The sequence below is a fragment of the Lathamus discolor genome, chromosome 3 (assembly GCF_037157495.1).
Source record: "Lathamus discolor isolate bLatDis1 chromosome 3, bLatDis1.hap1, whole genome shotgun sequence".
Taxonomy (NCBI): domain Eukaryota; kingdom Metazoa; phylum Chordata; class Aves; order Psittaciformes; family Psittacidae; genus Lathamus; species Lathamus discolor.
In genome coordinates, this window is record NC_088886.1 from 20,644,240 (window position 1) to 20,661,283 (window position 17,044).

A 17,044-nucleotide genomic window follows, 5' to 3' on the forward strand; every position below is an offset into this window, starting at 1 on the left:
CAGGTGGCGGCGGTGATGGCGACCTACGTGAGCGAGCTGGAGGCGGCCAAGAAGAGCCTCAGCGAGGCGCTGGGCGAGAACGTGAAGCAGTGAGTGCGGTGGGGGAGGGGAGCGGAGCCGGCTGGAGGGTGAGGCCGGGCGGCAGTGGGGCCTGGGCGCGCGTTTGTACCGTGTCCGTGCGGAAGCCTCAGCGCTGGCCTGGGATCCGGACCCCTCTGTGCTGGAGCTGGGAAGGAGGGCGTTTAGGAGCAGCGCCTTTTGCTTGGTGTCTCTACCTTTCCCGCTGTCCCCTAGGTACTGGGCCAATTTGAAGCTCTGGTTCAAGCAGAAGATCAGTAAGGAGGAGTTTGACCTGGAAGCGCGCAGGCTTCTCACGCAAGACAATGGTAAAAAGCCATGTCGTGTTTGTGTTTCTGTGGCTCTGATGCTGGTTTGCCAGGCCTGGGAGGAGCTCCTCTCTGCTGCACACTGCTTCCCGGACAGGGGAATTGCTGTAAGGGAAATAAGAGTAGCTGGGGCTCCTGTAGCCCTAGGTGCGAGGTGCCCTGAGCTGCTGGGGAAAAGTCCCTGTGTGGCCTTAGCACTGACAGGCAATTTGGTCTTGTGAGAATATGGTAAGATACGGTGTCCCAGCAAACAAAAAGCCATTTTGTTATGTCACTGTAGAAACCCAGTCCTTTCCATGCTGTGCTCTTCCTGTGGCTGGGACTGAACTGGTGTGGTTGAAATGGGGAAGGGAACCCCAAACTCACCTAGGCAGTTCTGCAGCAGGCAGGTGCTTTTCCTGTTCTTCGGGGTGGCAGGTGGGAGTGCTGGAGGGTGAAAGTCTCTTGTCATTGCCTCTCTGTAGATCTGTGAACAGTGGTGGGTATTGCTGAGATTATTGTTGGGGCTCCTGACCTCCATGTTTGTGATCTCTGTGGGAAAGAGCAGGGAGTGTTAGTGCTTGTGTTCAAAAGCTGAAGAGGATCCTTTCACCCTCTGACCCTGCTTATGAAGTACATCTTTGCTTTTTCTGATGCGTAGTTACTTATTTTGTGTTCCAGTAACCTTTCTGCAAGGAAGTTGCATTTATCTAGAATCTGTTTGACTTAATTTTCCTTCTCTGGGTGTGGCTCTTACTGGTCCTTTCCTAGCAAACTAAAAGCTCTGTATCATAAGTCTATATGGCAGGAGGGACATTGGATCCTTCTCTGGCTGGCTGAATGCACCAGATGTTTCATGTTGCATGCTTTAGGGCTGGATTTTTATGTGTAGCACACTGAGAAGTGACAAAATTTATTTTCGTATCGTGTAATGTCCTTTTTGTTAGTGTAGTAGTAGCAGTTTCTGGGTCTAGAAGAAGAAAGCTCTCAAAAAAACTTAAATTGAGAGTTGTGCCTGTGTAGCTAAGCATGTTGGCAATGTGTGCCTGGAAGGGCATTGTGAGCTACTGTAAGATCGATTTGAGGGAGTGCCTCTGGGCATTGATATATTGCTAATGAACTGTCTGTCTTTACACAGTCCACTCTCACAACGATTTCCTCCTGGCCATTCTTACCCGATGCCAGATCTTGGTTTCTGCACCAGGTAAGTCCTGAGAAGCCTTATTAAAACAACCAGGTAGCAATGCTTTGCCATGTGTACTTTGTACAAAGTACGCCAGTTTTCTGAGCCTTAATATCTGTGTTCTTTTTACCACGCAGGCTAAAGGGTAGCAAAATAGTGATCCAGCTGACTTCAGCAGAGATGCTTTTCTGAACAAGCTGCCTGTGCTTGGTTAGAGGCTGGCACTGGATTGCTGTGTGTGATAAACTGGTTTGATTCCTGGACTGGGTGTGTGCTGAAATGTAAAGGCTTCTACTGGGAATGTCTACAGTGAGTCTTGGTTGAGCAGTGGCTGGTTAACCGAGCCTTCTTCTGATGGTTCACCTTTTAGCTCTGTGAGCATTTTCAATGGCTGTTGTCAGGGTTGTGAGATATGTCTTTTTTGGTCTTCAGAAGAGCTCTCAATTGGAGATTTGGTAGGAAGGACAGCTGAACTGCAATCCAGAATATGAGACTGCTGTGTAGTAAGGGAGAAAAAATTGTTACAGCTCTGGGCTGAGAGTAGAGAGGCAAGATTTTGAGGAGAGAGGATCTCTGTTACTGGTGTACCTGATGTATCTAGAGGAATGAAAAAAAAATATGCATTTTTGGATACCCACAGCTTTTTGTGTTGCAGCTGGTCTTTAACTATACCAGCTGTGCTAATTAAATGCTAACCTCTCCCACCTTGCTTTGTTTGCTCTTGAACTTTATGAATGCCCTTTGAGTCTCAGGCTTTTCCTCTTTATATTAATCTTGCTGCTCCTTGCTTTTGACTTAGTTGTTGCTTTTGGCTTGCAGCTGGATTATAAAAAGAAAGTACAAGCACAGCAATTCCCCTGTGGGTGTTACCTGAAGTATCTGAGTGTAAATTATGAGACAGAGGGAGAGCGTGCCTGTGTTCCCTGAGCTCAGCACTGACATGCAAGTGTTGGAGTAGAGATCAAAGCTCATAGGTCTTGCCTCTGAGTGACAGTAGTCAGCTTAGAGCCCATTGCTGTGTGACTAAAGCTGGGGTTGTTTGTTTCTGTGTGCATTACTCTGTTCTTAACTATTGAATTTCATTTGTTTCTTTATCCAGTCACATAGTCTTCTGCAGCTTTTTTGCAGCCCTTCAGTCAGGCTTCATCTTCCCCGGGCTTGAGTAGTTCAGATTTGCCAGCGAACTCTACCAGCCCCTCCAGTGCCCCTCTTTTCAAGGCTATCTAGGATTGTTTTAAAACTGCAAGCTCCATCACAAAGCAATGTGGTGCTCCACAGGTGTCTTCCACATGCTTGTTATGTCCTGCCTGACCTTTTTTCATTTCAAGTCCTTGCAAGGACTTTCCCTCTTGTCCCATTGAAGCTTACTGTCTTTAAAAGCCCTTGAAGGACCCTTCATGGTAGTGCTTCAGCAGCTTGGTGACAGCATGTAATGGAATGATAGCTGACCAGCTGGTGGTCACCTCCAGTGCTTTCAGGCAGGCTTTAGTTGGCTCTAGCCACACATCTGCGTAAGCCAGCTTGAAAAGAAACAGCCACTGCAGTTTAATCATGTGTATGTTCCTGAGGACATGGTTTAGTGCTTTGCAGGTACATGCTGCTAGTCCCTTCTAGAGTCTGTTTTGCTCTCCTCAGATTGGTGCAGTCTCCCAATGATTTTTGAGCCAATCTGTGCTGAGATACCTCTTTCTGGGCAACTGCCTGGTAGACACACATTTTACTTGCCAGTCTGCTGTGTGTGGTGCAGCTGATTACACGTGCAAGCCAAGGAAAGTTCAGTACAAGTGGAATACTAGATGCTATGTCTAGACTTGTTTTTTTTTCCTTCTAGATATGTTTGATACCTGCAAGGTTGTTTTTTTCTTCCTTTTTTCTTTTTCCCAATGTGAGAATGGAAAGCTAACAGGCTTTTGTCTCCGCCACTGTCTTTTGGGCAGAAGGTGGAGATGTAAGCATCATGATTCACGGAAACAAGTAACTTTAAAGAAATGTGCTTGATGCAGTTGGCATGTCATGAGGGTTACTGGTGCATGTACTTTCCACCTTCACGTGAGAGACACAATGGAAAAAGAACTATCTTAAAATGCTATTTTGTATTAATGCGTGGTCAGTGTTAAAAGTGTACTTGATATTGTAGCATTTGGAATAGGCAGCTTTGGGGAAGGTATTTTTAAGACGTGATTATCATATATGTTGGACCATGCAAACTGATCTGATCCAGATTTTGCTGTCTCTGGCAGTAGTGGTTCCACTTGGACTTGTAAGGGACACTGGGGGAACCTAACCCTTTGTGGGGACACTTCCTATTTCCCCGTCTCATCTGCTTAGGGTGTTGATCACACAAACTTCAAATCCCAGTTCAACAGCCTGTGTGGCATAGGATGTTTAGGAGTTGGTGGTGGAGAGGGAAGGAAGTTCATACCTATTTCAATGTGAAGAATGACCAGTTTCTTCAATTCCTGCTGAGTTCCCACTGAGGGCACAGCAGGATCCTGAGGAACCCTGAATGTGGCTTCTCTGCCCTTTTTAAAAATGGATGTTTTTACCTCTGCTAGCCATATTTGTGAAGACACCCATAAATACTTGAGTGGCACCCAGCTGTAACATATCTGGGAAGCTGTGAAAGTGCCAGAAGAGAGGACACTTCCCAGATATATGCTATCCAAAATACTATAGTGTTCCTTACTGGTAATTTTAGGTTGGCTGTGCCAGTCTTCCCATTATAAGAAAATTGTTTTCTTTGGTATTCTCTTTCTACCAATATTTTTGTAAGTACTTTTCTGAATTTTTATATCATTTCTCCATCAAAAAGAACTCAAATGTAAAGCCTTTTTTAATCTTGCTCACTAAGCTTATTTGTTGCAATCAAGTCAGCAAAGTTTCTTGAGGTAATACTTAACCTCACTTGAGCTGTTACCTCCCTCCTTAGCTAAATGTTAATAAACCTGAGACAATTGCATTCACTTGATTTGGTGTTGTAAGGGTTTATTTGCTAGTAATCTGGAGCCATCTAAGAGATGGTTCAGCAAATTGGAACTCATGCCAGGACAGCAGGAGCATTTTATTCTATCAGCATTACCCACAGGCTGTGCTTGAAGGGCTGCCACCTGTGAGATGGGTGCAGGTTGCGTTGAGTTCTCTTCTCTCCAGACCTGGGAAGGGAGGAAAGGAAGAAAATGGAAGTGTGAATTCTTGACAGAGGAGGGTCATCAGAATATATTTGACTAAAAAATAATTTTCCTGTCTCTGCAGTAAAACAAAATCCAAAACAGCTGAAGATTGAATAAATGAGGGTGGAAAATTGCATGTTTCCTGTGCCTGGCTGCTTTTCTCTGTCGTGACTTTCTCTGTTTGTATCTTTGACCTTTCCTCCTATCTGGTGCTAGTGCAGCACGTCAGGAAAACCTGACGCGCTCTGTCTGGACCGGCTGGTGCCATCACTGCAGATGTGTGGCAGCTCTTAGAAAAACATTCTTATCTGTTGCTCATCTTTGAAGGCCTATCAGCAGCCATTGCTGTGGCTTGTTAATATCTCATTCTCTCGCTAGCAAGATTTAAAGAAAAGCTGCTAACATCTCTGAAGTTTCATGCCTGGGACAGCCCAGCCTTGTCACTTGTGGCCAGGAATGCAAGTACTGGTTTTCTTAGAATACTAGAGGGAAATTTTGCTTACTTTTCCTATTACCAAGCCTGTCTTGCATTAGACAAATCTGGAAAAGGAGACAGAAAAATTCTGCATTGGCCTCATTATAATGGACAATAGGAGACAGTGTCTCTCTTTTTCCTTATTCTAAGCTAAGTCTGGCTAAATTTGTTTTTTTTTAATGCACAGGCTGAGATTCAGTTAAGTTGCATCTTTCAGATCCGCTGTCAAAGCCTTGAAAATCAGTTGCCATTTGGTTTAAAGGTCTCTATAATATATTTTTAAATAAGACATTTAAAAAAATCTGACCCTGCTGTAACCTGTTAATGTGTAATACATTATTAGACAAAAGGATGGTTTGTTTCTGTCTCCATCTGTTCCAGTTTCTCTGTCTCCACCACCTGTCATGTAGCTAGTTGTTAAGGAAACTGTCACAAGTGAGGATGAGGAGCTGTATGTGATGACTCATAAGGCAGAAGGGTCTGGGGTGGGGTGGTATTGCAAGCTAAAGATGTGTTTTTATTGGAAGATGTGAAATGGACCAGGTAATTTCTGTGTCCATAACACACATAATCCCCCCTGCCTAGAAGGGGTCTGACCTGCTGTGGAGGAGAGGAGGAGGGGCAAGAAAGGACTCATCTGTAAAGAGCCAAGAATCTTGTGAGAGAAGTAGAGTTATTTTGATAGATTCTAAGATGTAAGCCCTGAGATCTTGATGAAGGGCAGTAGCGGTCCTTGAGATGGTTGCCCTCATGGTGCTTTCCAACACCCACTCATGAGGGCCTCTCCTGTGATGTAGTGATGAGTAGTGACACCACCTTTAAAATTTTTGGAGGGGATTTATTATCTTTTTATTTCCTATAATTGACTGGTGGATTTGGACAGCAGGGCTTATTGTAGACTATTGGTTTTCACCTCACCATTAGGATGTAGCTTAACTTTTTAGTAAACTACTTTTTATAGGAGCAATATATCATCTCTGTGTGTGTAGTTTGTTTCTAACTCCTTCTTAGCAGCTGTGGTTTGAAAACTTCACCTGGTTTCTTCTGCTTTAACCTGACCCCTAAAGTCATATTTAAAAGTTGTTTTTCTTTCATGGCAGAGAACACTGCTCATGCTTCAGCCGGGAGAGTGGGAAGCTCCACATAGCTAAGGACCTTTGGCCAGCCTCATTCCCTATAAGCAGGGCTGCAGTATAATTGTATTTATGAATTCCTGATTACAGCAAATTAAACATAGTTTTGAGAGCTGGAGGTAAACACACAGGTTGATGTAAAGCTGGTGTTGAGCTGTGGCCACCTGCAGTAACAGGAGGGAACCAGAATGGTTGGTTGTTGGTACTCAGTGAGTGTGCTTGAGGCTGGCCAAGCTGTGGATGCTGAGTTGTGGGTTGGCTGCTGTCTTTTCTTGTAATGGCAAATGCTGTTCTCAGGCAAGAGAACATCTGAAATGTCAGTGCTGTCAGCACTGCCTGGCAGTAGAGCTCCAGCCTCCACTTTGGAGCTGAGTGAAATACTTTCGGAGCTCAGTTGTCTGGCATCTCTGGAGGTGGGAGGTAGGCAAGGACTCAAAAAGGGTGCTCAGGTGCTATGCAAAACTGAGGGAGGAGGATACTGGTGGTGCAGAGCAGAGACTGCCACAGTAGCCACGAGAGGGCTGTCCAGTCTTTGAGTTGTACTTTTTGTTCACTATCAGCAAGTGCATATGCATCCAAACCAACACTGTCTTAGTGCTAATGTACCTGAAGGAATTGTGCATGGATCCTGTAAACTCGTCAGTGGTAAGTCTGCTAGGCTGTCCTTGCCGAGAGCTCTGTGATTGTCAGAATGTGGTTTGACCTACTATAGGCATAGCTGTCAGACAGCATACTGTGGACTTCTGATGTGGCCAAATGTATTTATTGGTATTACGTGGTGATAGCTTTCTCAGCTGCCTGCCAGTTCTGGTCAGTCACAAGCTCACTGCTTGCTTTGGTGTCATCCTGCTCCTGAGCTCAGTGGCCTTTGCAGTTCTTCCGTCTCCCCTCAGCGCAGCAAGAATGATCAGCTGTGATGTTTAACAAGGGTGTGAGACAAAGCTGGCTAAAGCTGATGGGGAACTACCTGTAAAGGCAAGTCAGACTGCTTGATCCTTTTGCTTGTCATCTGATCCAGGAGTCGGTGGGAGGGAAATCCTCCCCGTGGGCAAGGTCCTGTCATCTTCCTGATGGAATAAATGGCTTGTGTCTTCCTTGTGGCTTTCCTGGTGGTTGTGCTCTTCTCCGTCCTTCCACCATGGATTTTTGTGTGGAATGCTGACAAGTTTGTACTAAAGTAATGGGACATGAGTAAGTCAAGCTTGCAGGGGGCTGGTGAAGAAAGGAAAGGGCTGCCAAAAGCATTCTCCTCAGAGAAGTCCTTCCTTTGGGCCATGGCTGTTGATTTTGGGTTAAGGGGTTTTGATGCTTGTTTTTTTGTTGTTTTTTTTACCTTTTCAATTTGTAGAAGGTGCTGGAACTCTGCCATGGCCGGGTGGCTCTGCAACTAAACCTGGAAAACCCAAAGGAAAGAAAAAGATATCTTCTGTTCGACAAAAGTTTGATGTAAGTGTGATCAAATGGTCATGGCTCTCTGACATTCTTTCATGGGTGGAGAGCTCTGCACATGCATGCAGCTTTTCTTGCTTCCAGGGATGATGGAAGTCCAACATGTGCAGTGATGTATGTCTTATTTGTTTTGAGTTCTGGATTGGAATAAGAGCTGGGGGGTTAGTGGCTGCTGTCTGTCTTGTGGAAGCGAAGTGGTGACGGTCAATGGCAGCCTTGGCTGCAGTGACCATGAGATGGTGGAGTTTAGGATCCTGTGTGGGAGGAATAGAATACCTAGCAAAGCCACAGTTCTGGATTTCCGAAGGGCCAACTTTGGCCTCTTCAGTCAACTGCTAAGGGAAGTCTCATGGGAAAGTGTACTAGGCGGTAAAGGGGCTCAAGATAGTTGGTTAGCATTCAAGGACCGCTTCTTCCAAGCTCAGGATCGGAGCGTCCCAATAAGTAGGAAGTCAAGTAAGGGATCTAGGAGACCGGCGTGGTTAAACAAGGAGCTGCTGGGCAAACTCAAGTGGAAAAAGAGAATCTATGGATTATGGAAGGAGGGGCTGGCCGCTTGGGAGGAATATAGGACAGTTGTTAGAGGATGTAGGGAGGCAATTAGGACAGCTAAGGCCTCCTTGGAAATCAATCTTGCTAGTCGGGTTAAAGACAATAGAAAGGGCTTCTTCAAATACATAGCAAATAAAACTAACACAAGAGGCAATATAGGCCCACTGCTGAACGAAGTGGGTACCCTGGAGACAGAGGATATAAAGAAGGCAGAGGTGCTGAATGCCTTCTTTGCCTCTGTCTTTACTCCTGCAGACTCTCCCCGAGGGCCCCGGATTTCTATAGCCCCAGAAGGAGTCAGGACAAAGGAGGAGTTTGCTTTGGTAGATGAGGATTGGGTTAGGGATCAGCTATGCAATCTGGACATCTGTAAATCGATGGGTCCGGATGGAATGCACCCACGGGTGCTGAGGGAGCTGGCGGAGGTCATTGCTAGGCCACTTTCCATCATCTTTGGTAAGTCGTGGGAAACGGGCGAGGTGCCTGAGGATTGGCGGATGGCAAAGGTCACACCAATCTATAAGAAGGGCAAGAAGGAGGACCCGGGTAATTATAGACCGGTCAGCCTTACCTCCATCCCTGGAAAGGTGATGGAACAACTTATTCTTGACTCCATCACTAGGCATATCAAGGATGAGGGGGTCATTAAGAACAGCCAACATGGTTTTATGAGGGGGAAGTCATGTATGACCAACCTTATAGCCTTCTATGAGGAAGTGACTAGGTGGAGGGATGATGGTAGAGCGGTAGATGTAGTTTTTCTTGATTTCAGTAAGGCATTTGATACTGTCTCCCACAGCATCCTCATAGATAAGCTAAGGAAGTGTGGGCTTGACGATCAAGTAGTGAGGTGGATCGAGAACTGGTTGAAAGGAAGAAGGCAGAGAGTTGTGGTCAATGGCGCAGAATCTAGCTGGAGGTCTGTGACTAGTGGAGTTCCTCAGGGGTCGGTGCTGGGACCGGTGCTGTTTAATATTTTCATCAATGACCTGGATGAGGGAACTGAGTGCACCCTCAGCAAGTTTGCTGATGACACAAAACTGGGAGGAGTGGCTGACACACCAGAGGACTGTGCTGCCATTCAGCGAGACCTGGACAGGCTGGAGAGTTGGGCGGGGAGAAACTTGATGAAATTTAACAAGGGCAAGTGTAGAGTCTTGCATCTGGGGAAGAACAACCCCATGTACCAGTACAGGTTGGGGGTTGACCTGCTGGAAAGTAGTGAAGGGGAAAGGGACCTGGGGGTCCTGGTGGATAGGAGGATGACCATGAGCCAGCAATGTGCTCTTGTGGCCAAGAAGGCAAATGGCATCTTAGGGTGCATTAGAAAGGGAGTGGTTAGTAGGTCAAGAGAGGTTCTCCTCCCCCTCTACTCAGCCTTGGTGAGGCCGCATCTGGAATATTGTGTCCAGTTCTGGGCCCCTCAATTCAAGAAGGACAGGGAATTGCTTGAAGGAGTCCAGCGCAGAGCCACAAAGATGATTAAGGGAGTGGAACATCTCCCTTATGTGGAGAGGCTGAGGGAGCTGGGTCTCTTTAGCTTGGAGAAGAGGAGACTGAGGGGTGACCTCATCAATGTTTACAAATATGTAAAGGGTAGGTGTCAGGATGATGGAGCTAGGCTTTTTTCAGTGATATCCAGTGATAGGACAAGGGGCAATGGGTGTAAACTGGAGCATAGGAAGTTCCACGTTAACATCAGGAAGAACTTCTTTACTGTAAGAGTGACAGAGCACTGGAACAGGTTGCCCAGGGGGGTTGTGGAGTCTCCTACACTGGAGATATTCAAGGCCCACCTGGACAAGTTCCTGTGTGATGTACTGTAGGTTACCCTGCTCTTGCAGGGGGGTTGGACTAGATGATCTTTTTAGGTCCCTTCCAACCCTTGGGATTCTGTGATTCTGTGAAAGGCTACAGTGTGACCTGGCTTTGTTAGACACCAGAGAATCCATGGAAGGCCACCTAAATGTTGAAGTTGCAAAACCTCGTATTCCAGGAACCAGTGAGGAATAACTGAAGATCTATGGTCACTGCAGTTATGCTTGGGCAGGTCTTTCATAGTCTCATTCACCTCTCACATTCTGTGTAATATCTTGTTCACTTCATACATCTGTGAGATACTTGAAACAAAAGGGATTTCCTATTTATTCAGGAGTCAGGCAGAACTCGGTGATTGTGTGGTCTGCTCTACAGGACTCTGCAATCAGAAGTGGTAGAAGTAAGATGTTTGTTGTTTAAGAGGGTCAAGTTGTTTCAGAACATGTTTTGCAAAGATGCTGTCTTCTGGTAGGTGGCAGGTAAACATGCAAGATCCATTTCACTTGGCAGCAAGGGCTCTGTACCTCCATCTGGTACTGCCTATATTTGTTCTACAGTTGTATTGGCACTGCCAGACCAGTGTGGAGGGGGCCTGGTATGAAAGAGGATTGGGATGGGGCACTGTCTTCAGCAGGCAGGGTTTGATGAGACAAGTCTGAGCACATGATGGGGGCCTACAAGACATCTGGAGAGGGACTTTTTGCAAGGGCATGTAGTGATAGGACAAGGGGAAATGGCTTTAAACTGACAGAGGGGAGGTTAGACGCTAGGAAAAATTCTTCAATGTGAGAGTGGTGAGGCATGGAACAGGTTGTCCAGAGAAGCTGTGGATGTCTCATCCTTGGAAGAATTCAAGGCCTGGCTGGACGGTGCTTTGAGCAACCTGGTCTAGTGGAAGGTGTCCCTGCCTGTGGCAGGGGGGTTGGAACGAGGTGATCTTTAAAGTCCTTCCAGCCCAAACTGTCCTATGGTTGGTTCTGTGATTCTGTGATCATGATCCAGTTCAGTTTTCTGACAAGGCAGAAAACAAACCACACAAAAAAAGACCACAAACCCCAAGTTTTTCTTGTTGGTTTGTTCAGCTGGATCAGTGTTCTTTGTGGTTGGATAAAAGGCAGTGAAAAGAAAGAAGGAGCTGGGGATAGGGGAGAACGGACATGTAGAACTTCCTGGTCTTAGGCATTGAGGGGTTAGGTTGGCTTAGCTGAAGTGCATACTGCACTTCTGGGGACTATAGTTAGGCACCACATGTGTGCTTCAGTGACTGGTGTTTGAGGGATGTGTCCGGCTGAAGGCTTGTTGCATTTGAAAACTGCTGAAGTATTCTGCAGCATTCACAGCCACAACCTGAATTCTTAGGGCAGTCTGTCATCTTTTTGTTCCAAAACGTCACCATGACTTCTCAGTAGCAAGTGGAGGGGGAGGTTGAGAAACAAGTTGTGATGTAGTGGAAGCCTTGGAATTTGGTTACTCCGATCCCCCTGTGTTACAACACACCTAGTGTGTGTTTATTCATGTATTCCTGTAATGCTTGGTAGTAAGTACTGTATGTTGTGATTAATGGGCTTGTCTACTACTAGTGGAATTCCTGAGCAGTGTGAACTTGAAGTGCCTTGGTATTTCCTGATGTTTCCCTCATTGGTCAGAGTAATAGCAGTGAATGACTGCAGGTTCATTCCATTGGCTTCTGCTCTGCTAAACCACATTCTCCTTTGGAGTTGCTTACATTTGAAAGTCTTTTTTTCCAGGCATACAGATATGTAGCTTTCCTGTAATGAAAGCGTAAGTCTTCAGAATTACGGGGAGGGAAACCTGCTTTCACATAACTGGTGGGTGGATTGGTTTTTCACTCTTGAGTTAAATGCCACACTGTACTTTGAGTAAAGCAGCTGCCCTTCTTCTCCTGAAACCAAGATGTGAAAGATCCACTTAGCTGCATATTCGTTGTTTATATTTAAAGAATGTGTTTGTCTTGATGCCCTGAGAACCTTGCAGCCATTGTCATTCCAGAGCCACTGGATTTGTGGCTTGGATGCTTGTGGGAGTATTCCATCAGCTTGTTCCCTTGTGGGCTGGGTCAAGCACATGTCTGGGCTCAAGTATCAGTTGTTCTCATCTGCTTTTTTTCCCCCGCTTTACCTGGGGCCCAAAACTTCCCAGGAGCCACCACAACCACTTGGAGCTTGAGGCACCAGCTCTGCAAGGGCATTGTGCTGGAATATGTGTGGCTGGGAAAATGGGGGTTGCCGTCTTGTGGTACAGATTCCTGTTCTGTGATGTCTTTTTTTTTGTTTGTTTTTTTTTCCTGAATAACTGAGGCAGTTCTGAAAAGTATCCGTAATCCATCTCTGAATCAGTGGCTGCTCAGTAACACAGCTCTGCTTGGAGTATTGTAAGTGCATGGGGAGACTGGAGTATGAAATTCAAACCTGGAATTTGCCTAAGTTGTTCCATTTGAAGCTTTAAATAAACGCGAGTCAATCACACAAGCTTAAGATGATGGTTTTGATGTTGATGGAAACTGTATAGTTAGTAAGTAAACCACACCCTTCTGTACAAGAAATAGGTAAATAGACAAGAACCCTTCAGCATGGAAAGAGGTGACCGTGAAATATGGAAGTCCATAAAATTAGCACTGGCCTGGATAGCATTTGAGCCTTACAGGAGAATCAAAAGAATCTAGCAGGTGGGGGAGGTACAGAGCAAACCAGAGAAGGTGACTCTTTATGTGGTATGTTGTTACACCATAGAATTCCTTGCTGTAGGATGTGGGTACCCAAAGTTTGGGTGGTTCAGGGCGCTGCTGAACAAGTTCTTGGGTTGCTTAATAGAAGGACACCAACTCTGGCTCAAATTTCTTCAGTCACAAATCATTGGGGATTGGGAGAGTGTCCTGGGGAAGAATATCACTCTGCTTGTCCTACTGTGATACACTTTTGCAGGCATTTGCTTTCCAGCTGGAGAAGCGATGTTTAGTGTGATGAACCAAAGGGTCTGCTGGGTATTTTTCTTCTTACGGTCTAATGTTGTGTTCGTAACAGCATCGGTTCCAACCTCAGAATCCGCTGTCTGGAGCCCAGCAATTTGTGGCAAAGGATCCTCAAGAAGATGATGATTTGAAGCTGTGTTCTCATACCATGATGCTTCCTACACGTGGCCAGTTAGAAGGAAGGATGATCGTAACAGCGTATGAGCATGGGCTAGACAATGTTACAGAGGAGGCAGTGACGGCAGTTGTTTATGCTGTGGAGGTGAGAGGCTGGGCTGGGCAGCAGTGGTGGTCTCATTATGCCAGCAGCAAAATGCTTTGTGTGCAGTAGGGAGTAGTGCCCTTCAGTGTGTGGAGGAAACCTGCTTCTCTAACTGCCAGTTTTCCTTGGGAAGAGTAATGTGAAACTCAGAGGTCTTCCAGACTTGTGGCATCATAGATGTAAAGTCTTGGATTTCTGCCTGCAAGTGTTAATTTTGAAGTGCTTTCATATGAGGAACTCTGGGCATGCTTAAATAGCTGTTTTGGAAAATGCTGTTTGTGTCAGTTAAAAGCAGGGACAGAATGGGAGCTCCAGTTTAAACACTTCTATAAAAAGAAAAGTCCCAAAACCTCTGTTACAGGTGTAAGTATCTGGCATGGTAGTGAAGTGACAGATTGGGGAACACCTGCAGGTGAAGTGCCTGCTCTTGCTGGTTTTCGCTTGCCTGATGTACCCCAGGACTGATACAGCTGTTACTTGGAGCACTGGTGTGTGGATGGTTTTCTGGAGTCAGGATGTGGAGGCCAACCTGAATTCCCCATCTGGGACTGAGGCCAGACTAAGAAGCAGTTGTCTGGTTGTCTTCTCAGACAATACTACTCCAACGCTTTCCAGGCAACTGAACAGTCTGAAAATGAGGAGTGTGTGGCTTTTCGCTGTAGTTTTAGGGACAATATTTCAGTACAAATGCAACATCTACTGCCAGTGATGAAATCTCTTAACTCTTTATCAAAGGGGTCAGATGTTGGGAATTTCCTAGCATTTAAGAAGCCTCTTTGCCATTTAAAGCAGTACATCATGTATTTAAGTACAGTTCACAGGCTAATGCCTCCAGTACTCGCACAGTGCTGTGTTCTCTGTATCCAGCTCTGTCAGTGAAAACGTACTGTAACTTGTCCAGATCCTGGTTCCAGATCTTTAGGTCCTTGTGGTCATAGCAGCACTACTTCTGTCTTGCCAATTCATGAGGCACTTCTCATAGCCATGGCTTGGTACAGTAGATGAATCAGCATGAGTAATAAGATTGTTTTTCATTGCAGAACCATCTTAAGGATATTCTGACATCTGTGATATCCCGGCGGAAAGCCTATCGTCTGAGAGATGGCCATTTTAAATATGCTTTTGGAAGCAACGTTAACCCTCAGCCGTATCTGAAGAACAGTGTTGTTGCTTATAACAATTTAATTGAGTGGTAAGGAGCTCTCAGCACCCTGCTAATTTCAAGTGCAAGTTGGTAGTTGTGAAGTTACTCCATGGTTCAGTTTCCCTTTTTACTTAGTAGAATCTATTAATAATGGTGTTTAGCTTTCACACTAGGAGGGTATCAGTATGGAGGACTGTAGGGCTAAACAGAGAGGGAGAACATGGAGATTTCCCAGCAGTGGAGTTTAGAACAGTTTTAAGTCCCTTTTTCTCACTTGTGCTTGTCCACAAATTTAAGAAGGTGACCCCTGGCCCTCTGAATGTCCTTAATAATTATTGCTTTTTGGAAACTAGTGAGTGAGACAGGAATTCTGCTGTTCTCAGGGCGGAAGAGCCTGGGCAGAAGAGCCATGCCTTTGTGGGGCATCGCTGCGGTGCCATAGGAGTGAAATGCTGGTGAGGGCACCCTGCTGTTTCCTGCATCCAAATGTATTTATGGCTCCTTGGCATGCCTTTCCAGTTAGCAGAGCTTCAAGGTCATCTTGTTTTCCAAAGTCTCAATGTCAAGCAACTTGTGCTGTGCATCTGGCAACCTGTGTGTATGAGAAGGCAGCTGTGTTTGTCTGTGACAGCTTCTAGGAGTTGACAGGAGGTCGTGGGTGTTTTAAGGTTTGATTACAGCACTACAAGCACTACAGGGCAATCCAAACAGCTCTGCCTAACGACTTTTGTCTTTCAGTTTTATGTTGTGAGTGCCTTAAGTCTTGTGCTGAGTAGAAGCAATTGGCTGTAAATAAAAAGTTGCCCAATTGAGATCAGTTAAGCAGGTTTGAAGCATGTTGAGGATCAGTTTGTGCTATTTTTATTATACTGGAATTTTAAAGATATTCGTAATTACAACTGAAATAATTTTACGTATGTTAGGGCTAAGTCAGCTGATAGGGCAAAGCAAACCGTGGGGCCAAACTGCTACTGTGTGACTTCCAAAGCTAGTGCTGTTGTCTTGACTGGAAGGTTTTACTGCTTGCTCTCTTTACAGCCCTCCAACCTGTGCGGTGCCTTCTGCTGGTCAGAGTCTAGCTCCACAGCCCCCTCCCGATGATGCCGAGCAGCAGGCAGCATTGCTCCTGGCGTGCTCTGGAGACACCTTACCAGCATCTCTCCCACCAGTGAACATGTATGACCTTTTTGAGGCACTGCAGGTAAGCTGTTCATGTTACACATGATGCAGCAAAATGACTTAGCCTGGCATGTCCTTTCTTACTGCTCTTGTTCTGCCTGGGTACTTAAAGGAATATTTGGTTCTGGTGTGCAAACTGCTGCAGTAGGTTACCTGTGATCAGATGCCAGTGCTGGGGAGGTGTCTAAGCAAAAATGATTATTTTCTTACCTTGCCACTCGCTTAGAAGATGGCGTAACAGTTGGTTGCTCTGTGCTGACTGGGGTGGCAGTGCTGGCAAGTTGCAGTTGTCATGTGTGACAGCCTGCTGGGCTCATGCACAGGGGGAGGTTATTCCATGGGCGGCATGGGAAAATGTGTATGAAAACATGAAATTTGCTTTCTAATGTGTATGTCCAGGTGCACAAAGAAGTTATTCCTGCGCACACTGTCTATGCTCTAAACATTGAGAGAATTGTCATGAAGCTCTGGCATCCAAACCATGAGGAGCTGCAGCAGGATAAAATCCATCGCGAGCGTCTGGCAGCAAAGGAGGGCCTTCTACTCTGCTAGAGCTAGGAGCCATGTCAGGCCTCAGATGGCTACAATGCTGTTCCTTGGACTTGACACTTGGATGCTTCTTGCCAACCTCTGTTAGCATTTCAAGGATGGTGTAAGTTATGGGTCAGCTTTTCCTATGGAAATATGACTGAGTTGCAGTACACTTTCTCTGCACCCCACAGTCAGGTGTCATGGAGTGCTTGCAGCAATCCCACTGAACTGGGAAGGAGAAACGAGATTTGTTTGCAGAGACTGGTTTGGGCTATTTTTTTTTTTGTTTGTTTGGGGTTTTTGGTAATTTTTTATTTATTTTTTTTTTTTTTTAATAAATGTGAGGGTAGAAAGAGTTGATTTAAAAAGAAGGTGTATTTGTGTTGTCTTTTGTGAGCATGGAGAATCTGCTTTCTCATCTTCCCATCTTGAGTAGTTTTCATTCTGAGCAGGGGCCTTGTCCAGCTCCTTCTGCGGTTGTTGGGGTCCTCTTCCATTCATTTAAATGGAGCAGGGTGGGCTCTTCTGAAGATGAGCAATTCTGTAAGCTGACGTTGTTCCTCTTCTGCCAGGGAAACTTTCAGAAACTGAGAAAACACAGCGAAAAGGGAAAGGTCCTTCCTAGCCTGTCATTTGTGATGCAAAACAGTTCAAACTATGAAGGTGCACACTGTCATAGGAATCTCTCTCCAGTCCAGTGTCATTTTACGCACAATAAAATCAGGTTGTGAGTAGTGTTTTCTTATCAGCCTCTTCCTTCACTCACCTCTGTCTTGCAGTAGTGATGATCAGAT

At 45.7% G+C, this 17,044-nt stretch overlaps 1 protein-coding gene across 1 annotated transcript; it reads left to right on the top strand.

Annotated features, from left to right (window-relative positions):
- TADA1 (transcriptional adaptor 1) lies at positions 1 to 16,621 on the top strand. Its single transcript, XM_065673965.1, has 8 exons — positions 1 to 89; positions 295 to 386; positions 1,504 to 1,569; positions 7,675 to 7,772; positions 13,187 to 13,396; positions 14,437 to 14,588; positions 15,579 to 15,741; positions 16,119 to 16,621. Exons 1-8 carry the CDS (start codon positions 16 to 18, stop codon positions 16,269 to 16,271), a joined length of 1,008 nt encoding a protein of 335 aa, XP_065530037.1. The 5' UTR covers positions 1 to 15; the 3' UTR covers positions 16,272 to 16,621.
- The last annotated feature ends 423 nt before the right edge of the window (positions 16,622 to 17,044 follow it).

Coding starts and splice junctions, on each gene's coding strand:
- TADA1 (XM_065673965.1), top strand. CDS start 16: ATGGCGACCTACGTGAGCGAGCTGGAGGCGGCCAAGAAGAGCCTCAGC. Junction 14,589..15,578: donor TATAACAATTTAATTGAGTG/GTAAGGAGCTCT, acceptor CTCTCTTTACAG/CCCTCCAACCTGTGCGGTGC. Junction 15,742..16,118: donor ACCTTTTTGAGGCACTGCAG/GTAAGCTGTTCA, acceptor GTGTATGTCCAG/GTGCACAAAGAAGTTATTCC.